This window comes from Nicotiana sylvestris, chromosome 8 (genome assembly GCF_000393655.2).
Source record: "Nicotiana sylvestris chromosome 8, ASM39365v2, whole genome shotgun sequence".
NCBI classification, from domain to species: domain Eukaryota; kingdom Viridiplantae; phylum Streptophyta; class Magnoliopsida; order Solanales; family Solanaceae; genus Nicotiana; species Nicotiana sylvestris.
Window position 1 is genome coordinate 42289925 of NC_091064.1, and position 23146 is coordinate 42313070.

Below are 23146 nucleotides of genomic sequence, written 5' to 3' on the forward strand. Positions count from 1 at the left end.
AAAATAAAAGAACAGAAAATTGAAATTACAAAAAAAAAAAAAAAGTAAAATTGGGGCAACTAAGTAAATTTCTACATAAGTTGAGTTGAGATACCTTTTGTTTTGGGTGAGTTTCATGGGTTGTATTTGGGTTGCTTCATGGGTCAGACTGAGTTATAAAAAATAACTTGGGCTCAACCCAAATTGACCCATGAGTTATGATATTTGTAGCCCAACGCATTAATCTCTTGGCGGGTTGGATGGGTTTGGGCTCAAATTGCCACCTCTATGTGCAGATCCCAGTGTTGGTCTTGGCGTGTGTAGCGAAGACTGCTCGGATTCGACTGATACAGGAGACTTGAGGTAGAGTTGTTCGACGTTTGCAGTCCCTGAAGTCCACTTCTATCATGTTTATTGTTTATCTAGTTTCAGACAGTTATACTTTATTTCAGATCATATTTGTAGTATTCTAGTTGCTCATGTACTTGTGACTCTGAATTTGTGGGAGTAGTTTAGTACCGCATTATTTATATAAAAATGTCTTGTTCATTTTCGATCACTCTGTTATAAATTAATAAAACTGGTTAAGTAATTAGCTAGCGTTAGCTTGCCTAGCTTGTGGATGTTAGGCGCCATCACAACCCTATAATTGGGATTTCGGATCGTGACATTTATTCATACCTTGAGTACCAAATAAAAGCAAAAATTGCATAATACTTCTAAATTAACTATAATTAAGTAATACTCCACGTGTCACAATATATATATATTATTTCTATTTTAGTATACAAATAATTTAATTTTAAATTTTTTATTTTATCTTTAAGAAAAATAATTTACTATTTTACCTTGTTTATATATATATATATATATATATATATATATATATATATATATATATATATATATATTGTAATTATGTGTTCAACTTCAATCCAACAACAGTAGATAAATTGGAAATGAGAGAGTGTGAGCGTAAAATTCTTCTCTTTTTAAATATCTTTTGTTAAGGACATAAATATGTACCAAAGTGGCGCGACATATCATCGAACCTTCCGCTTCTTTGAAGGAACAAACAAATAAACCAGTCCAACTTGACGACTTTTCTCTCTCTGTTTCGCTTCGCGTCCTTTCAAGTCCATATAGCCAGCTTTTCTTTCTCTCTTCTCTCCAAAAAAACTTAATTCACAAGCTATCTTTGTTCAATTTTAGAGCTTAGCTTAGGGTCCTGTACAGAGCGAAAAACAGAAGAAACATGACGACGATGGAGAGCTTAATAGGTTTAGTGAACAGAATTCAGATGGCATGTACTGCTCTTGGTGATTATGGCGGCGCCGATAACTCCTTCTCTTCTCTTTGGGACGAGCTTCCCTCTGTTGCCGTCGTCGGTGGTCAGGTGCCTCAATTGTCTTAAACTTTGATCAGGATATTTAAATTAAAATTCACCGTACTAATTTTTGACTCTTCCCCTTCCACTTTACGTGACATGATTCAGAATACGAGGGTCAAATGACCTATTTGGTATGAATTCGGACATTTCAAACAAGTATGATTAGTAGTTAACAATTCAAAATATTTGAAAAGTATCTTAAAAAAAAAACCGTGGTTAAAGAATAAGTATTTTGACTCTACAAATAGTAATTGTGCGACGCAAAGTGGAATAGAGTACATAATTGATACAACTTTAACTTTGGCACTCATTGAAGGAGTGGTATTTTTGGAGTAAAGCATCTTTACTCACCTTGTTATAATGTGATACATTTCAGAGTTCAGGGAAGTCATCTGTGTTGGAAAGTATAGTGGGACGAGATTTTCTTCCACGAGGATCAGGTAACACCATTTTGGATCAATTCGATTTTGTTATATTATTGATGATCAGTGTTTTAGCATACCCATTAAGAAAATTAATCATAAAGGTTATTTTACTCAATTACCCTTATTTTTCCCTAAATGAGTAGAAGGGGAGCCTGACGCAATGCTAAAATTTGTCTTTGTCCGACGAGGAGGTCACGGGTTCAAGGCTCTTGGAGAAATGCAAGGAAAAGCTACGTACTTCAAACCCAATGTGGTCCTGCATTTCCCGGACCCTAGCATAGCGGTAGCTTAGTGTACCGGGCCGACCCTTTAATGAGTAATTAATGAAAAGATGCCTTCTTGGACTAATAAGTGTGGCATTAAAAATGGTTAATGCCGCCTTGGTTTTCTTGATTGACAAATATTGTGGACCAAATTTTTTTTGGCTGAAGTTATATATAAAAAGGACGGGATGGAGTATTTTTGAGTAATCTTCTTGAAATACAATATATGTTCCTGTTTGCATCACATTGGTGAATCAATGGTATACTCATTTATTAGTAGTTTTGCAGGGATTGTTACAAGGAGACCTTTAGTACTGCAGCTTCACAAGACAGATGAAGGGCAGCAAGAATATGCAGAATTCGGTCACCTTCCAAGGAGACGGTTTACAGACTTCTGTATGTGAAATGATAGCCGTTATTTTATCTTCTTGAGGCCTTATTTTCAATTACTCCCCCTCCCCCTTCCCAAAAGAAAAGAGAAAGAATTTATGGCGTGCTTTTAAGTTTTATTTTTCTGTTTCAACTTCAAAATTGGTGAATGATGAAGTAAACAGGTAAAATCCATATATCGTACAAATTACCAATGATGATGATGTTGGGATATGTTAAGTGTCAATGTGGCATTACTTTATCAAAAAGTGTCAATGTGGCATTATATGATTAATGATTCAGCGCCTCAGATATTGCTCTACAGTTCTTTCTCTCGTATTATGTGTCTGTATGTGTATGTGAAGTGCTCTTAGTTACTGGGTGCTGGTGCAAAAGATGTGATTTTTATAGGTTCTTTGCTTTTACAGCCCTCGTACGCAGGGAGATTCAGGATGAAACTGACAGAGTCACAGGGAAAACAAAGCAGATTTCTCCTGTTCCTATCCACTTGAGCATATATTCTCCAAATGGTATGCTCTCTGTTAATGTTTCAAATCTTTTGAGGATCTAATTGGAACTTCCAAAAGTAACTTTATGATTATATGAGCTTTGAAAATGTTTAGTTGGAATTGCTGTTTCAGTATTTCCCGAAATTATGTTCTTGTATCACGTTGCTTTTGGTGGTCTGACTCCCTAATAAACAAAACAACTTTCTTTCTCATACTGATATTTCTTGCTTGATGTTATGCACTGGCAGTGGTCAACTTAACACTAATCGATTTACCTGGTTTGACCAAAGTTGCTGTTGGTATGTACTGTACTTTTTCTCCTACTTATGCATATTCATATTTATCTGAGTTTCCTCAATAATACAAATTTGTTACTGCAGAGGAGCAGCCTGAGAGTGTTGTCAAAGACATTGAAGACATGGTTCAATCTTACGTTGCAAAGGTAATGACACACTTTTTCGCTTTTTGCTGTTGCTCTAATATTCTTTTTACCATTGAGAAGGAAGAGTTTTCTTTTCAAGTATTGAGAAAAATACAAAATGGCACAACTAGTAGCTAATTGTTGTTGTCAAACATGAACCACTGGCAATTTAGAGATTTCAGGTGCTTTTGTCTTAAAGGAAAAAGATTAATTTGTGTTTCTAACTAAAACTTTGGTCTCCAAATCTGTTTCAAAAGCTAGAAGGATGTCAAAAGATGGAATGATGACTGGAGTTCTTCCCGTGTTTATAATATTGAAGTCGAGGATTCCCTATTTCGTTTGCCAAATATAGAAACAGGGGTTATGAACAAGTGAATACAGATTAAATGAGGATAAGCAAAAGAAAGTAGAATATTTCCAGCACCTGAAATGGAGTTAAGCAAACAATAAACTGATCTATCAAGTTGGAATCCTTCATAATTTTGTATCACAGAGCTTTCTTGGAGAACATACATCAACAGTCCTTTCAATTCAGATAATAAAAAAAATTATTTTTTGCCAATTGATCAAAGCCTTTCTATACATATATTTTGTCAATATCAAATTGCTAAAATATTGCCATACTAATAGTTCCATAAGTTAACAATAATGAGCTGGTAAACCTTTATGCTGGCTTGCTGCATTTATCTTTCATTAAGTCCTAGTTGTGAATTTGGCAAATTGTCTTATCGGTATGTTCATCATTGTGAATAGTTCAAGAGCTAGTTTCACGTGTTTTGCTAGTTATTCTTGCATAGATCGTGCACATTTGTCTTACTACAGGAACTATTTTCATGCTGCTATATCTGACGGCTAAAGTGGTATCAGTTTAATCATCTGATGTTCATAACATTTTCTTTGATATGCAGCCCAACTGCATCATACTAGCAATTTCTCCTGCGAATCAGGATATTGCCACGTCAGATGCTATAAAACTTTCAAGGGAAGTAGATCCCACAGGTATATACTCTTGGGATGTAACAACTTGGAGTTTGTAATTGTTTAATGTCTACCTTTGTGTAGGGGTGTTCACGGTTCGATTTGATCGGTTTTTGATTAAAACCAAAACCAAACCAATTTAATCGGTTTTTAAAATTTTAAAACCAAAACCAAACCAAATTAAATACAAACCATTGGTTTGGTTCGGTTCGGTTTGGTTTGGTTTTTCGGTTCTTAGTAACCTAATAATAAGTCGATAATAGTGAAACAACACTAGACAATGATCTGAAAATAATTTGCTAAATTTATACTTTTTTATATATTTCTTTCGGAACTGAAAGTTTATTTACCTCTTTATATGAAAAGAATGAACAAAAAAAAACTAAAAGTTTGCTTTCTCAAGCTTTAGCCACTGTAGTCCTGCAATTTGAGTTTGCTTTCTTTACTCTTATGGTAGGATTTTTTTTAACTCTTCTGTTAGGCAAAAGTATGTGCGGAGGGTTAGAGAATTAAAGTCTCTTAAGGAAAAGAAAATTGGTCGATTCCTATTGTTTTGGGCTTAGGCAATCTTTTAAGATATAAGTAGGATAAACCAAAATTTAAAATAACAATTAAATTGCATAAAATATTTAAATTATTTAGAAAAAGATATTATATTGTATATAAATAATTATTAAATTTTGTATATAATTAATCGGCTTGGTTCGGTTTAATTTTCGGTTTTTTATCATAGAACCAAAACCAAATCAAATATTATCGGTTTTTAAAATTTAAAACCAAAACCAATCCAAATCAAAATAAATATCGGTTTGGTTTGGTTTTCGGTTTGGATCGGTTTTCCATCAAACCGTGAACAGCCCTACCTTTGTGATAATCATCCTTAAAGAGTTAAATTGTTACTCATGCAGGAGAACGGACATTTGGCGTGTTGACCAAGCTTGATTTGATGGATAAAGGGACTAATGCTTTAGATGTGAGTTCTTCTATCATCTTCATGAATTATCGATCGAAGTGTACTACGTTTGTCCTAGTTTGTTTAGTACTCTTGAAGATTTTAATAACTAAATCAAAGGGTGCCTTATCTAACAAGTTAAGTTTAGATGAGATGGTCATACAATTTAATATCATATTTGAGTAGACAAAGATCCTGAGTTCAAGTATTACCATCATCCATTTACCAAAAAGAGTTTTCACGTGCTTGGCCCATGAAAAAATTATCAGGGCCACATGTGAGGGGGCGTGTTGAAAAGATAATTAAATAAATAGAAGTGTATCCTATATGACGGTTTAAACTCTTAGATGAAATAGTCACACAATTTAACAAATACTATTACGACTTGAGTCAAACAGTTTTTTCTTTCACTGTTATCTTTTCTTTACATTTTCTAAACGTTTCTAACAATAAAAATTTGTGTTTCATAGTAATTTTACATAGTTTGTGAATCTGTAAATGTTATTTCAAAAGTTAAAGGAACTAATTCACATAAGAAATTAGATATTTTGGTCCTCGTAGTCTGAAACCCACTTTCAGAGTACTAAAACCAGATAATATATTTTGACGGTTATCATTGGTTGAGTTTATCTTCATACAATTCAAGCATATATAATTGGGTGAATTCGGAATAGCTTATCCTAATTGAATTGTGAACTGTTGTTGTTTCCTCCCTGTCCCGCTGGTTCCCTCATATCCTCTCCAATTTAGTTAGGACAGTCTAATCGCTTATGAAAGTATTTGAATTAGTTTTTTAATTTCTAATCTAAGGTTCTAGAAGGAAGGGCTTATCGTTTGCAACATCCTTGGGTTGGAATCGTGAATCGTTCACAAGCTGATATAAATAAAAATGTGGACATGACATATGCGAGAAGGAAGGAACGTGAATATTTTGCAAGCAGTCCTGACTATGGGCATCTGGCTAGTAAAATGGGTTCAGAATATCTTGCAAAACTTCTCTCGAAGGTATACTTTTAGTGCTGTCTATGAAAAAAAAGTGTTCTAAATAAATTAACATAGAGCTAACATTTGAGGTGCTTCTGTTTCAGCACTTGGAGTCTGTAATTAGAGCTAAAATACCGGGCATCACCTCAGTTATTAATAAAAGCATAGATGAACTTGAATCTGAGATGGACCACCTTGGGAGGCCTATTGCTGTTGATGCAGGGGTAAGCTTCATTTTATAATGCTGTCGTTTGTTCGTTGAGAGACTATATACTCAGTAACTTCACTGCTCCATTTCAGGCACAATTGTATACTATCTTGGAACTTTGCCGTGCTTTTGACAAGATATTCAAGGAGCATCTGGATGGAGGGTATGTGCATCACTTATCCTTTTCCCTTACTTTGATTTATAATTAGGTAACTAACTTCGGTATATCTGACGAATCCAAACTTGCACTTGCCTTGGGTTTTATGGGTTAAAATTGTTCATGTAATGTAATCATGTTCTCATTCATGAGACTAGTTCAACTATAAAGCTTGTTGTAGCATTTCTTGGCAAATACCAATAAAAGGATGTCTTCTCGGACTCGGAGTCAATATTACCAAAGGAAAATAATCTGTAATTGTGAAAACATCATCTGTATATGGCGGTTACTAGTTTATTCAGAATGTATTGTTTACCTTTAAATCAGTCTTTATTAACGTTCAATAATGGTTGGACCTTAAAAGCCCTCGTTCTAATAATGTTGTAACTTCTGTTAAAATCCTGAAACATTTACTAATTAAAATGTCAAAACAAGAATGAAAGAAATGGTGAGCTCTGTGAGTGGAACAGTACACAACATCATTAAGATTTGTGGACACCTTCTGTCCATTATTCTACATAGAAAACAGTTGGTATATTCTTTTAATTCATTGTTTATGCTTCTTCCTTAGTCCATCTTACTATCCCTGTTATTCTGTTTTCCCATATTTGCTTGGGCTATTCGAACTAGGCTAACATACTTTTGACTTGGTTTTGGCGTCTTTGAAAACCTAGTCCTGTAGTTAAATAAAAAGACTGATGAACATTTGGATTATTGGTCTGTTGAAGATGAATGTAAACCCAGACAGTGTACACATACATTTTTCATTTGAGGGTGCTGGCCCTTTCTATAAGGGTAAAAGTGATGGTGCAGTATACTCTGTAAGAAGTTTGATTTTTCTGAATGGTTTTTCTTCCAGACTCCTGGAGAAAAGAGAAAGAAGACTTGGGCATTTCGGTCATTCTAATCCTTCCTATAAAATGAGGGCAAACTAGTGGATACTACTAGCTCTAATGTGGCAAACACCCCTTTATATGTTTTTGCTAAGTTCCAGAATGACGCTTAGATATATAGCTGTCGAAAAGATAGATACATGTAAGTACTCTTTACTCATTGTTAGGAATAATTCAAAAGAGAGAGAAGTGGATAGATATTTGGTAGCTATCAGAGAGTAGAAAGAAACTTTTTTTTGTAAAAAGCGGGCATTAGAAAGTGAAAACCAAGAATCAAATGCAACTTATGGAACCTGTAAGTTCAAAATGGGGAAGAAACTACAACAATCGAAAGGAGCTCAAGTAGATTACCATAATGCACAAGGGAGAAAGCTAATTTGGATATACTCCTTTAATGCATACATGCACACTTGTACAGTTTCAGTTATGAATGTACCATGAGGTTCAGCTAAATGATATACCTAATTTCATTTATTTGAGATTTTTTGTCTTCCTTTCAGCCGACCGGGAGGTGATCGAATTTATGGAGTTTTTGACAATCAGCTTCCTGCTGCTTTAAGAAAACTCCCATTTGATCGGCATCTTTCAATACAAAATGTGAGAAAAGTTGTCTCAGAGGCTGATGGGTATCAGCCTCATTTGATTGCACCTGAGCAAGGTTATAGACGGCTTATTGAGGGAGCATTAAATTATTTTAGAGGGCCAGCTGAAGCCTCAGTAGATGCTGTAAGTACTTATTTTGAAGTCTATTGGAGTCAACTGATATACATGCTTCTTCTTGAGACTGTATTAAGTCAATGAATAACTGACCAAGGATTCATTTATTAGGTTCACTTTGTCTTAAAGGAACTTGTGAGGAATTCAGTCGGAGAATGTCAGGTAATGTTGACCCTACAGTCAGGGTTAAGCTCTATCCTTCCTCCTCCCCTTCCAAGCCTCCTCCTCTCCTTCTCTCTTCTCTAAATATGCTGATGGAGCAGGAGTTGAAGCGGTTTCCCAGTCTGCAATCTGCAATAGCTGTGGCCTCGTATGAAGCCTTGGAAAAATTTCGTGATGAAGGTAGAAAGACAGTCGTAAGACTGGTGGACATGGAATCCTCTTATCTGACAGTGGATTTCTTCAGAAAACTTCCTCAGGAAGTGGAGAAAGGGGGGAATCCAGCAACTACTAAAGGGGGAAATCCAGCAGCTACTCCTGCTGTAGACCGGTTTGCAGAGGGTCACTTTAGGAGGATTGGTTCAAATGTATCATCTTATGTAAATATGGTGACCGATACGCTGAGGAACACTATCCCTAAAGCAGTGGTTTATTGCCAAGTTAAGGAGGCCAAACAATCTCTACTAAATCACTTCTACACTCAAATTGGGAAGAAAGAGGTAGTTTCTTCGCCTCTGATTTGTATTTATATTTGGGGTAGTTTTGATACATGATACTTAAAATTCTGGTTTATGTTCTTTTGGATGAAACTCTTTTACATTTGTTTAGCTTAATTTGAATACACAATTTGGTAAAAAATAGCCGTTTAATGTGATGGATAGACTAACACGAGCAGCTTTAGGATGGTGATGCAAGTGTTGACGTAATTTTTGCTCTGTTGTCTGAAGATTAAAGTTACTGTCCTTAGCTTTATGCTTCGAACTAAAAAATCAATGACTGACATGTGGGTCAAGAATATCATAGTAATTGCCAACTTGAAATTCTTAATGTTCTTGATTCTTCTTTTTCTTCTCTTTGGCAAGAGAATACCTTTGAGTTATAGGTGTTAAAAATTAAAACAAATCTACTGCAGAATAAGAAGCCAGGAGGGGTAACATTATAGTTCAGTCTGTTCAAGTGATAATGGCTGCAGCATTTACTTTTCCAAAAGTCTTGTATCTGCAATCAATAAAACAAGTTCTTTTATTATCTCATTCATATTTTCCTTATCTAGTTACAATTCTGAGGGGGAGCCAGATACAACTTTTATTTTGATCATCCTTTTAAGGTCCCAAAGGCAGTGCTAATAATTTTCGGCAAATTTTCAGGGCAAGGCACTTGCAGAATTGTTAGATGAAGACCCAGCTTTGATGGAGAAAAGAGTGCAATGTGCTAAGAGGCTTGACTTATACAAGAAAGCAAGAGATGAAATTGATTCTGTATCATGGGTTCGATGAGATTGGGTGCCAGACATTCTTGTAAAATAGTGCAATTCACGGGTTAGATTACACTGATAGTTGTTGCTCCTTGGTCATCATTTGACAGCATATATTCTTTGATTGTATTAGAATTTATCATCACAATATTAGTGGATTGTTGCTTAATGACATGTTTGTGAATGACTGAGCTACCACATATATTCATATGCCATTTTGCTCTGGCATCTCCTCTCCATTTTGTATTAGTACTGTTGATAGTTTCCACACTATTCAAAGTGTAGTTTGAGTTAAGACCTAGGCAGATGATGTCTGCTGATTGGTAGTGAGAGGACTCTTAGTACTTGCATACCCCAGAGGGTGCAAGTTATAGGACAATCATTTGCTGTGGGAAATGAGTATCTATCTGCCTATCGTTGGTAGATTTTCGCAAATGCAGTCTACAGAATGGTGGATAAATCAAGACGACTCAATAGCATTACAGAATTGTATTTCTTGTCTGATGGATCTGATTTATGGTTAATGTTAAGCCAATTTTGCCTCCAAACCCTAGTTCCTCTTCATGGGTAAGGTTGAGGATCAAAATAGAACTGAAATGTCTTGCAACTCACATTTCTTTATCCCTTTTAACATTCATGATAAATTGGCTAAACTCATAAAATATGCTATTACAAAATTCATTGATGTTTATTTTGTGACCAATCAGAATTGGCTTTCAGGATCAAATTTATATATGTATACGTTATGTTACTACAAAGCGCGTGAACACAAAGCCACACTGTTGGACCTTTTGAATAACAATCAAACGTGTTTACATTTAAATTTATTTACAAGCAATTAATGTGGATTTGAGATTAGGTTTAAGGGTCGCAAAGCAGAAAAGATTTCAGTGCAACGAAGGAGTTCTTAATAAACAAAAACTATATGTTATCCTTAAAATAGTAACATAAAGCTGAAATAGGGTTTCCTGAAATAATTAGCTCCATTAATGACTTTAGGACCTTAGGTATTTCATACATTTGCTTCTTTTACACTATATAGAAGTTAAACATGTCGTTTTAGGTATCTAGTTTATATTTTAAAAAAGTTATATACAATTACAGTTTAAATGGCTAACACTTTCTCCATCCATTTTATGTGAAGGTATTTGACTAAACACCGAATTGAAGTAAGAAATGTACAACAACAAATCCAGTGTAATCCCACAAATAGAGTCTGGGGAGGGTAGTCTGTACGCGGGTCTTACCCCACCTTAAAGGTAAAGAGGTTGTTTCTATAGACCCTCGACTCACGAAAGACGAGAAGAAAAGCAATAACAACAAAACAAAACGAAAGGAACAACATGTAATACTAAAAATCTAACAATAACATATTACAGGACTAACACTAGTAGTTTCGACTACCTACTAGCCGTCTGCTTTGATTCTCAACCTCAACATTTTCCTATTAAGAGTCATGTCATCGGTAAGCTGAAGTAACGCAATATCCTGTCTAATCACCTCTCCCTAATACTTCTTCGGTCTGCCTAACCCTGTAGTATCTAAAACATGTCATAGATGTTTTATGGTTGTAAATCATGTTATTAAAGATAAAAAAGAGTTTAAATACAAATTATTTTTAAAAATAAAAAAGGTATCGCTCCTTTTGAAACGAAGGAAACAGTTTCTTTACATGATCAACGTTAGGATAATATTTGGTTAAGTTGAAAAAAAAGAGTATAAAAGTTGAAGTTAAAAAGAGTAATCGGGTATCCCTTTTTTAGGCTGCTACATTATATTATCCCCTTTTTAAAACCTTGTAAATTATAACTTCCCGCTTGATAAGCGAGAGGTTTCACCCAAGCTCACAGAGAAATTCAAAAATAGCCAGATTTACAACTGGTCGTTCAAAAATAGTTCAGTTTCAAAAGTAATTAAAATTTAGCCACTTTTCATGTAAAGATAAATTTGAACGAAAACACTATTCAAAACCCGGAAAATACGCCAGTATATTATGCTGGAGTTCCAACATAAGTATACTTGAACTCTAGCATATTATACTGGAGTTCCAGAATAAGTATGCTGGAACTCCAACATAATATGATGGAGTTCCAGCATAAGTACACTAGAACTCCAGCATAATATATTGGAGTTCCAGTAAGTATACCGGTCCAGCATAATATACTGGAGTTTGGAGCACTGATGCTCTAGTCTCCAATATATTATACTGGAGGCAGCAAAGTATATCGGTCCAGCATAATATGCTGGAGTTCACACACAGGTGCACCGAACTCCAGTATATTATACTAGACCGGTCTCTGTTGCAGTAAAATAATGGCTATTTTTCATTGACTTGGTAAACGCTCACTATTTTTGAATGACCAGTACGAAAACTGACTATACCGTGCTATTTTTACCACTTTAGTCCCGTTAATCTAAAGTTGTAAAGGAATTACAAAAAAAATATAATCAAAAACCACTATTGTTTAGCGGTTATTAGCTACCTGTAGCTATCATTTACTATATTACTTCTTATAGCTATGTTTTCAGGTTTTTTAGAGTGTATTCGATGTATTTAAGCTACCGTATTCATGAATACAGTAGCATTTCTCAGCGTGAAACAGGGGATTACAGCCAGATAGATTATTGTATTTGACTGTATTCGCAGCGTGAAACAGAGAATTACAGCTGGACAGATTATTGTATTCGACTTTATTCGCGATATGTAATTGTGAATACAATAACGTAAATCGCGCAATTCATGGTCTTAATTGTTTTTAAACGGAAAGTGAATCAATTATCATAATAGACTACTAATATAGCTCAACAAACTCAATTATAACACACAAAATTTGTATTTCTAGTTATAAAATAATTCTCAATCGAAAAACACCCCAAAACATAGCAATCTTCAGAGAAATTATATAAGTACATTGAATACAGTTAAATACATAAAAATACATTGAATACATGAAGTATAGCAGGTCATCTATAGTGCAAAAACATATGAATACATACTGCAGATACATATGAATACATATATACATATGAATACATAAATTATATTAATTAAAAAATATATGAATACATTCATGGAATATAGTGGGACAGTGAATACAATGAAATACATGAAATACAACGGGATACATTAAAATACAATGAAAAAAAAGTCTCAGAAAGTCCAACAGTTGGTGTGGTGCTGAGGGCAGCCATGAGAGGTTTGACCGAAGTTGAAATCTTGTTATTGGAGTGAATGAAGTGGGTTGCTTTTAGAAAAGATGCCATAACATCAGGACTTTTAATTTTTTGCTAAAAATTGGAGATGAGGAAATATAGCAACAATGCACGGGGGTTTAAGTACAACCTACTGTAAGAATGAATTGGCTCGATTTAGGAATAGTTTTATATGCGGGCAAGGCAAAAGAACTATTCACACTCAAGCCATCTATTTTTGATGTAATTGCATTTGGGGTTGTGATTTGGTCATCGTCGTCGGACCGTCTACTTCAATGGAGGTGGTGAGAGGCAAGAGTTGCAGTGGCCATGTCCAGATTTTATGGCAAAGCAACGACCATCAGAATAGGGTGGACCTTTCTCTCTAGGGCTTGATTTCGACATTGATTCAGAGCCACATCCACTGACAATGAAAATTTCGCGAGACAAATGGGAATGAATCAGTGGAGAATAGTAGTTGTATTCATGAAGAAACACTGGCGTTGAGAAAAAGAGGGTGGAGAAAAATCTGAAAGAATGAGAGAGAAAAATAATACAAAGAGTATTTTATGGCATAAGGGTAGGAGATAACCATAAATAGATATTTGGCTATAAATATCAAAAGGTAGCTGTGGAATATAATTTTTTTAAAAGGTATTTATTTAAAATAAATAAGGTGTCAACATTTGCTATATGAGGTAAAGATTCCAAAAAAATGCATAATTCTATTTGATCTAGAGTTTGTCCGGAACTGAAAATCTTACTGAAATGTTACCAACAGTTTCAACTTACCAACTTCTAGTCATTAGTCATAGACTTACCAAAACTAGTCAAACACATATAAAAATTAAAAACCCAAAGAAATAAGGTTCTTTCTCTCTAAGAATCACACACAAAGATCTCCTTCCATATTTTTAAGCGTAATTAGCAAATATTAGATGCAAGACGGAAAAGAAAATTTTATGGATGAGGTAGCAATAATGTGACGAAATACTATATATATACAAGATTCCAAAAATCTAAGCAAAAAAAGAACTTTTTTCAATGTGTATGGTTAAGATTCATTAAAAACATATAGATGAGTCAATGTGCAAAATTTGAGAAAGATTGAAGGTGATTTGGACTGAATTGGTATCAAAATTCGTAGTTAAAATCGAGTTCAATTTTTTTTTTGCGACACATGTATCAAACATGTATCACGTATGTATCTCACACGCAGGTATACATGGATATACATGTGATACACATTTGATAAAAATATGATACATATATGATACACAGATGATACAATGTGTGATATACATATTATTTTTTCATGTTCATCTTCTACTTGAAATGTTCCATTCAAACCACCTCAAAACTCCACCAAATCATCCAAAAACTGAGACCCAAGCTCCTTAAGATGTACCCAATCTATTCTAATAATACCACTCAAAAGGAAACAAATTTTTTTGACTTTTTTTGTCTACAAATAGCTAATTGGTTAATATTAGTAATATTTTATAAATTGACCAATTTTTATAATAAGCTACTTATAGATAGTATTTTACCGAAGGTTTTCACTCAAATCCGGTAGAAACATTTTTTTTTAAAATTTTGTAGCGCATGGGTTTAGAGAAGGGGAGTCTTGGCGTAACTGGTGAAGTTGTTGTCATGTAATCAGGAGGTTACGTGTTCAAGCCGTGAAAACAAGCACTTGTAGAAATACAGATAAGGTCGCATACAATAGACCCTTATGGTCCGGGCTACCTTTATGGGTTTAGAGAACTTTTTAAAACAGGGACAAAACATAAACAATTGCCTCAAAAGGGGCTATTTGTGCACTTCAGCCGCATCGTAGCACACAAAACCTGACTTTCGGGGCAAATACCGTTTCCTCCATTTTCCTTGGATGGATATTCATAGCTCAGAAAATCTCAGCGCTTAAACCTCATTTAACATTCCGGTAGAAGAGATAACTCTGAGAGAAAGAGAAATGAGCGGAACTTCAAGTCTCTTTCAATTATGGCAAGTTCCTTCCTCATCACTGTTTTCTGGACGTTCTAAGCTCTCTAAAGGTACTCATTTTTGTTTAATTTCTTTTTAGAAAAATCCTTATAGTTACTTCATATTATTATCTTTCAAATTGCAGAAATATTCGAATGTGTTGTTGCTGTTTGCAGGTCTGTACTTGGTGCCTGTGCGTGTATTATATCCAATGTCATGCTTCTGTAAGCAAATGCAGACTACTACTTATGAAATTGTAAAAGGAAGCTATGTAGTATCAAATACACAGGACCAACAAGAAAAAAAGGTATATCTTCTCCTTTAATCTCACATTTGGAATTTATTATTAGCTGAATTAGTTTTCAGAGTTGGCTACTTATTACACACGGAATTTAAGAAAGAAAGAGGGAATTTTGAAAATTTGTGCCGTAAAACAAGCTATAGATATTTGTGTGGCTATAAATCATCTCATATGGAACAATGTCCTTCTTTTTGGCGTAGACTGAAAGGAAATACTATCATATAAATTGGGACCGAGAGATTATATATTACCTCTGTCCTATTTAATGAGATAGACTTTGCTTTATGGATGCACTGTTTCTTTTATGTTCACAAGAAAATTGGAAGGGATTTCTCATTTTCTTGTAGGAAAAATTGACGCCTGAGGTAGAAAAGATAGGTGCATTTCAAAAATTACCGATGGTGATGCCATCCGTAGATATTCTACAGTCGGCACTGAAGAAAGCAAAAAGGGTCTCGGCTACAAAGGGTAATCTTTTGCTTTGCGTCTATATAGTTTGTACTCCCCCCACTTCATCGTAGTTTCAATTTTGTATTGGATGAAAGAAATTACAATTTTTAGTTAAAATGTTTAATAGGCATTGTTAATCTTGCAAAACGCGAGAGAAATAGAGGCGCAAAACAACTTGACGCATTAATGAAGGTCGGATTCTGGACCAGACTATTGCTTCTTGTTGGAGGATACATCTATAGTTTTGAAAACGTAATTTACATTTTGTCATTTTCTGTATGCAGGAGATAGCTGTGCCCTTGAGAACATACAAGGAGAACTTCCCAAACAAAAGATATTTGCACCCGTATGAACAATCATTGATTGAGTTAACGCTTGGAGATGGAAACTATGAAGAGGTAATTTCAATCACTCTAGTATCTTTTTCCAAATAATGTTTGTTCTAGGAAATTGAGGTCATCAGTAACTTTTTTCCTACCAGGAAAGCTAGTTTGAACTTTTAAAAATGGTTTTTGACTCTTCAGAAAAGTACAGGTAATTAAACTGGAAGTTTTAGATGTCTCTTTGTCCTGAAAAACTAAAAGACAATATATGGTTTTTGACTCTTGGGGTTTGTAGTGTCTTATGTAGATTTTAGCTTATCTTAGTAAAACTTGAGTTTTTGTAATTGTTTCACGCGTCTCTTTGACAGATTTGAAATGATTCTGTTGGGCCCTTTAGTTGGTTGGACTGATTTTCAGGTCTCGATTCATTTTTCTGTATCCATCGAAACTAGAATTTTGGATATCCTCAACCCCCTCTCAGAGGGTTTATCGGTTTCATTTCATGCACGTGTTAACGAAAAGTTCAGTTGCTGTAACTCTCAATTTATCTGAAGTTCTTTATCTGTATCAAATTCTGTTCAGCATTTGTGACACAGTGATGGTAACGTGATAATTGTGAGTTGATTGGTTGAATTGGACTAACTAATGTTTGTTACTTAATTTTGAGTGAGATCAATTTTTCTCTGTTCTTGTATGTTTTTTTCTGCTTCTCCTATTAATAGATCTATCTCCTTTCCCCCCTTCCTTCTCAATCCTGTATAGTTATTTCTTTATTCTTGGTTTGTCTCTTTCATGTCTTACATCTAAGTAACTGCACTTTTGCAGGTTTTAGGAAAGCTTGAAGCTTTAAGGAAAAGGGTGGTATCAGTTGGAAAAGAACATGCATCATTATGTGCAAAGGTTGGAAACTGGTTGCATAAAATAGTGACCTACTTTATATTTGTGTGCTTCTAGTCTTCTCCTCCCCCCTGGTGAGAAAAAACTGAGACTTTGTCGAGTATGTGAGAGCAGATGAGTTGTAATTGCAGAGGAAACAGAGAAAATTCTAAAGCTCTATAGCTCCTGATTGCTTATTTGGATGGAAGGTTATAAGAGGTAAAGAGCCGTGTAAAAATCTTTGAGCAAAATGGAAAGGGAGAATAGGCCATGAATATTCCTTTCTCCACCCTTGCTGAATTTGACGCTTATCATTGGTTGAATAGAGTTCACTCTCTCTCATGCTTTCAGTCAGTAATAATTCAAATAGATGCAACGCTTATTTGGGCCAAAAGATCTCAAGAAACCTTAACTATCTATGGAACATACAATTGAGTGAGTCTTCTTAGGGGGAAAAGGTGCTCCTGTCAAGCACTCAAGTTAGCCTTTCCTTGCGGCGAGCACATTATTCACTCCAAATTCTTGATTCAACTTCTCTACCTTCCTAACAATTAACACCACCTCTGCATTACCACTTTTATGTAGATTGTAGCTAAAGAAACATGGTCACAATTTTTTCTTTGAAATATAAATAACGGCTACCAAGGTCTTAGCATACATCAGTCCCTTGGGTTGTGTTTACAAGCAAATGATATGTTCTATTTTCTCTTTGGGTTGTGTACTTGTGTTTACAAGCAAATAATATGTTCTATTTTCTCTTATTGATTCAATGAAGTATTTTTATTAATTTAAGAAGTGCTTATGTTCTATCTTTACAATTTACATTTCTACCTAAGATGTAAATCAAGTAATTGATGCAATTTGTGGCAGTCATTATCTAAACGAGAAGCAGAGGAGCGATTGAATGAGGTAGGCTGATAGTTTCACATTTTAACTGAATTCCTTATTTTATAATATTCATAAGTTGATCAGTAATAGGATATCTCTGTAGGGAATGAAAAGAATTGAGGAAATTTTTGGTCGTGATGGAAAAGCTGTTGATGAACTATTGAACATTGCCAAGGTAAGGCCAGTTAGATATAATGAATCCACGCAGTATGAGTCTATGAAGGCCTTGGGACAAACTAAAAGTTCAAAGAAGTGGTTAGATTTATGCTGAAATTAGTATACTGAAAACTGGAATGAACCTTCAAACAACTATACACGGACCTTCATTTTTAACTTAGAAGGATGTCCAGGAAAAAAAGGAGACATGAAGTGATTATATCAAACATCTCTGTCTATGGTTTTACTGGTAAATGTAGTAGCATTACCAGTCATGATAGCTATCTTCCTGATTGTGTGGAAGCTTTTAGTTGGACTACTTCATAGAGATGTTTTTTAAGCAATGATCTTTGCTCTCGAGTCAAAAAGAAAAGTTTCAGTGGTTTATGCCAGTCTGACAAAATTTAATGGTGACAGACATTACGGGCAATGCCAGTTGTCAATCTGGAAACACCAACTCTTTGTCTCGTCGGTGCTCCCAATGTCGGAAAATCATCTTTGGTTCGCGTACTTTCAACAGGGAAGCCTGAGGTATGTACTCAGTTGGTTAGCTTTCTTTCCATTTTTACTTTTTTTTTCTGGGATTAGGGATTTCACCTATCTATCTTAGAGAATTAAAACCATGTCATAATATGCTCTTGAGGAAGGCGAGTTTTCCAGAATTGCTAAATGTTAAGAAAAAGGAAGATAGAGAACCAGTTTTTAAAACCATGGTTTTTAACTTGGGTTAGAAGAAGCTTTTTATTCTAAAACTTAGCTTGCCTCCAAAGGTTTTTTAAAACTCTGACCTGCATTTAGTTTTGCTAACTCAGGTCTCAAGTGTTAGTATGTGTACAATTAATTGTAAGGAAAAAGTCAAGAGAAGAGAAAGATAAACAATGAGATGGAAGCTTATGGAATAATCAGATATGGTCAATTATTACCCAATCAATTTTGTGTTCTCTTTCTTATCATGCTCCACTGTAATCAAAAGGATTGGTACTTCATCATTAATTTTGTCTGGCTTATGATACAGATATCTCTACTAGTTTGGCAATATCATAGTCATGGATGCATTGGTAGACAGATGAATTAGAGAGATACTTGTCTACAGCTTTACGAATAAGTCAAAGATCTTATGGAATTTGGTTCAATGTTTATCTAGAACTAAATCCTCAGCTATACATACTTTCCTCGTTTGATTCTCTACCAACTCTATAGAAAGTTCTCAAGTACTTTTTCCAGTTGATTGCATCTTTTCATCACATTGTTTTCTTTGATTGAGTTGCCAGTAATGTCACTGAATATTGTCAGATCTGCAACTATCCCTTCACAACTAGAGGAATTCTGATGGGTCATATTACTTTGAGCTACCAGAATTTTCAGGTTATTTTTTTTTCTCAAAATGGAAATGTTTCCTTAATGCTTCTTTCCTTTTCTGTTTCTTTTGCTATTTTACTGATTAAGCATTTGTATCTTCAGGTTACTGATACCCCTGGTATCTTAAGGCGATGTGATGGTAAAAATTCTTGATCGTTTACCATTTGCATAATGTGGATAATTGTTTCTCTGAATTCCTTTGCTTTCTCCCACATATTGCAAAGAAGCTGATGACACATCATCGCTTTTGATAATGAAATGGTTGTTTGTAGGAAACCAGATGTGTATATTATCTTGGTTCATTTGCGGAGAACAGTATGTGTTTGTGGAAGAGTGAATTCATTTTATTAAAACTTGGTATACTATTGACAGAAATTGTACCTTCTTTGCGTGCAAATATTTGTGTGTTACTTAGATCTCTGAAAAATTATGATATTAATAGCTGCAATTTCTCTTCTTCAAGTAACAGGCTACTTCGTGCAAAAAAAAAAGGGGTAAATAAGAAAAAGTAGAATCAGATAGTCTAATTTGAGATGAGAAAGCATTACTCAGTTTCTTCATTACAATAACTCTAATGATGCAAAGTTGTCTGAAATAAGTATAAATGTGAATTTTCATGTTTTGACTTTAAAGAAAATAAAACAACTATAGTTTTCTTTTTGCTATGCTGCTCAGAAAATGGTGAGATAATTATTCATAATTCAGTAAATTTCTTTCTTGTAATCTGGACTCTTCTGTTCTGTAGTCATGGATTACTTCTCTATCATTTTATATTTATGTTTCACAAATTTTCTTTATTTTGATTGAACCTGCAGAGGACAGGAATAACTTGGAAAAGTTAACACTTGCTGTTCTGACTCATTTGCCGACTGCAGTACTTTATGTTCATGATTTATCCGGAGAATGTGGGATGTCGCCTTCTGATCAGGTACCTCCAATGCTTTCTATGTTTTGGTTATTACTGGAACTCTGATCTTCAAGTACTCTAGAGAAGTGATGGATTGATTATTCTTCTATACCAGAATTGTTAAACATGGAGACTGAGATATATTATATATCTGAAGTAATTTGTGCAAGAAAAAGTTAACGTGTTTGAACTTGCATATTGATGATTTTAAAAAGCTATCTTATCTGATTCTCCAATAATGAGAAGATGGATCATATGAGAATGGTCATGAACTAGTAAAGCCTATATGCACAGAAATTTGACGTGCTAGAACTTGCATATTGGTGTTCTATAAAAAGCTATTTTCTCCAGGTAATGATAGGATGGATCAACTGAGAGTGGGTCACGAGTTAGTAGAATGTGAATTAGTAGCTGTATTAATATAAGAGCTCCCAGTGAACACTCAGCAAGTGTCCCTTTCAAACTCCTTTTTTCTTTCTTTTCCTTGTTCCTTCTGTTTGATAGGGGGCTGGGACGGTCCTTCCCCAATCATAGAAGAGTTAAGTGTCCCTTTCAAACTCCTTTTTTCTTTCTTTTCCTTGTTCCTTCTGTTTGATAGGGGGCTGGGACGGTCCTTCCCCAATCATAGAAGAGTTATGAATGTTTTTCAATAATCTTAAAAGCATAGGACAATGTTAATACCCTTTGTGATACTGGTTTTTGCACGTCAAATTATTATTTTTCAATCTTCTCTAGTTTCTCATATTGTAGGGAGGGCTGATTGCTAACTTCCGCCTATGCAGTTTGTGATCTATAAGGAAATGAGAGAGAGGTTCAGCAGCCACATTTGGCTTGATATTGTGTCCAAATGTGACTTGCTGCAAGCATCTCCTGTCATCTTTGCAACAGATGAATGTAATATTGATGACGTTGAGCTGGTGAGGTATAGGACAATGGGACCTGATGGAGCGTTACATGTGTCAGTCAAGAATGAGATTGGTCTTCATGAGGTACCATTCTATTACCCTTATATGCCATCTTACAGATTACTGAGCAGGTTATTTAACTTAAACCTGTATGAGTTTCCGAAGCGTCACGAAATACAAGTTTTAGAACTTAAAACATAATTTGGGAATTCGTCTCGCAGTTGAGATAATGTATTATACATCTTATTGGCAATAAGTTGACCACTTTTGATCCTTGGAAGATGCAAATCCCCCTGTATGATTATTCTCTATATTGGTTGCTATTGAATGGCAGGTTTGAGAGATTTCAAATGTTTAAGTTGTGCATGTAACTGCTAGCGTCTAAAACTTGAACATGTATTCAAGAGCGTCTGCTAATTTTATGACTTCTCTTTTGTCTTCTCATTGTACCTGGGGTGACAAGTGTCTTATGCTCGTATTGGTAATAGTTTATTCAGCAGTGTTTTGCTGTTTTTCTGAAAGTTGAACCTTTTCCGGCCGCAACAGAATATGATTATTCTGACGAGTTGCTAGTCTTTTCACCTTGGACAAAAGGTTCAGAGCTTGGGAGCTCCTATTTGAAGTTATCAGTGAAAAACTGAAAATTACTTTGTTTCTATAATGATTAAGGAGTAGCAGAGCCAGAGACAAAAACATGGCTCTATGAGCTCTTTACTTTTTACTAGCTGATACTGATTGTGTTAAAAAATTTCCCGAAATTGCTTTCACTATCCACAGTTTCTAAGAGTTCATCCTATAGGCTATAGAACTCAATAATCAGCATGAGGTAGACATTATTTCCATGAAGCTAACTTTCTTCGTTAGTATGTTCTGACATATTCTTTGGGTTTTTGCAGTTGAAGAATAGAGTTTATGAGTTGCTTGTTTCTCAATCAGAGAGGATCAAAAACCAAAAGAGCAAAGAGGAAGAGCTGGAAGTTTCAAGCTAGTTGGTTCTGTGACTCCAAAAGAGATTTTTGGCCGTAGCCGGAATTTGGCTTCAATTTTTTGGGCTTTCGTAATTAGCCGAATCTGAGTCGTGGTCTATCACATATTTACAATATGTACCTGTGTGTTTCTAACACACATTTGCAGGTCCAAGAACACGACATATCTCTTGGTGGCTAGGCAATTGAACGATGAGGTCCTCGTTTGCTTTGCTTTAAATCCCACCTCTTAAGATACCAACAAATCATTTGTCTAATGGGACCGATGGGGTTGCCATATCTCGCATCCTATTTTTGACTCTTAGTTGTAGCCACTTTTCGATAAGTTTTTAGTCAGTCATTTATGGATGATACTGAGATGCATTTGGAGGTTTAAAAGGTTAAATTTCCAAAGCTCTAATACTGAACCATCTTAAATTTACCAGTAGAGACTGAATCTGCCTTTGTCATCAAGGAATAAGTGCTATGTAAAGTTGAAGTTGATGTACATTACTCTTGGTTGAAAGAAGGAAATCCTTGTTCTAGTAAAGAAGCTTATTTATTTTCCCTAATGATTGTTCTTTGAGGCGTGTGATGTCAGTGATTTACATTTTCAACACTAACAATGACACTGTTGTCTTACCCAGCCCAATATACTTTACTAAGTTCTTGTTGATTAAACAAGACATAAGTTATGGATGCAAACATTGACAAAATAGACTGATGAGATAAAACTGGGACTGGGGTATATTATAGCAAGGGTTGAATTAGAACTGGGAATATATTCGCAGTTGGGATTATTATTTGGGGATAAAAATCTTACTGCATTTCTATATTTGCATAGCAATCAGATGAATGTGTTTTACCGATGTTTCTCCTGAACTGACCTCTTACACATTAGTTATGTGTAGAAATCTCACTTATTTTATACTCCACCAATTGGAGTGGGAAAAATAATAAATATCTCTTATTTTTCGAAAACGTCAAATACTTTGGAACAAATTCAGTTTATCAACAACAAATAGTATAAAAACGGAGGCAGTATCAAGGAAAACAACATATACCCTGAAAAGCAGCATAAGTATCATCGCCACTGTTCATTTCTGCGTCGTAATTACCCATAGTACGCTAGTGTAAGAGATCACACACGATATAGAATAACGGATTTATTTAATGTTC

General features: G+C 34.9%; 2 protein-coding genes across 2 annotated transcripts; both read left to right on the forward strand.

The window, feature by feature from the left end:
- Positions 1 to 1086: 1086 nt before the first annotated feature.
- On the forward strand, positions 1087 to 9887 carry LOC104221370 (phragmoplastin DRP1E-like). Its single transcript, XM_009772433.2, has 15 exons — positions 1087 to 1375; positions 1746 to 1809; positions 2346 to 2453; positions 2855 to 2956; positions 3184 to 3234; positions 3316 to 3377; positions 4265 to 4355; positions 5243 to 5307; positions 6097 to 6291; positions 6375 to 6494; positions 6571 to 6641; positions 8029 to 8254; positions 8357 to 8407; positions 8509 to 8904; positions 9553 to 9887. Exons 1-15 carry the CDS (start codon positions 1235 to 1237, stop codon positions 9679 to 9681), a joined length of 1872 nt encoding a protein of 623 aa, XP_009770735.1. The 5' UTR covers positions 1087 to 1234; the 3' UTR covers positions 9682 to 9887.
- Positions 9888 to 14679: 4792 nt separating this feature from the next.
- LOC104221369 (uncharacterized) lies at positions 14680 to 22539 on the forward strand. Its single transcript, XM_009772432.2, has 14 exons — positions 14680 to 14908; positions 15014 to 15144; positions 15486 to 15606; positions 15716 to 15780; positions 15873 to 15986; positions 16737 to 16811; positions 17658 to 17696; positions 17779 to 17850; positions 18249 to 18362; positions 19125 to 19196; positions 19293 to 19329; positions 20006 to 20118; positions 20880 to 21086; positions 21899 to 22539. Exons 1-14 carry the CDS (start codon positions 14827 to 14829, stop codon positions 21989 to 21991), a joined length of 1335 nt encoding a protein of 444 aa, XP_009770734.1. The 5' UTR covers positions 14680 to 14826; the 3' UTR covers positions 21992 to 22539.
- Positions 22540 to 23146: the final 607 nt, after the last annotated feature.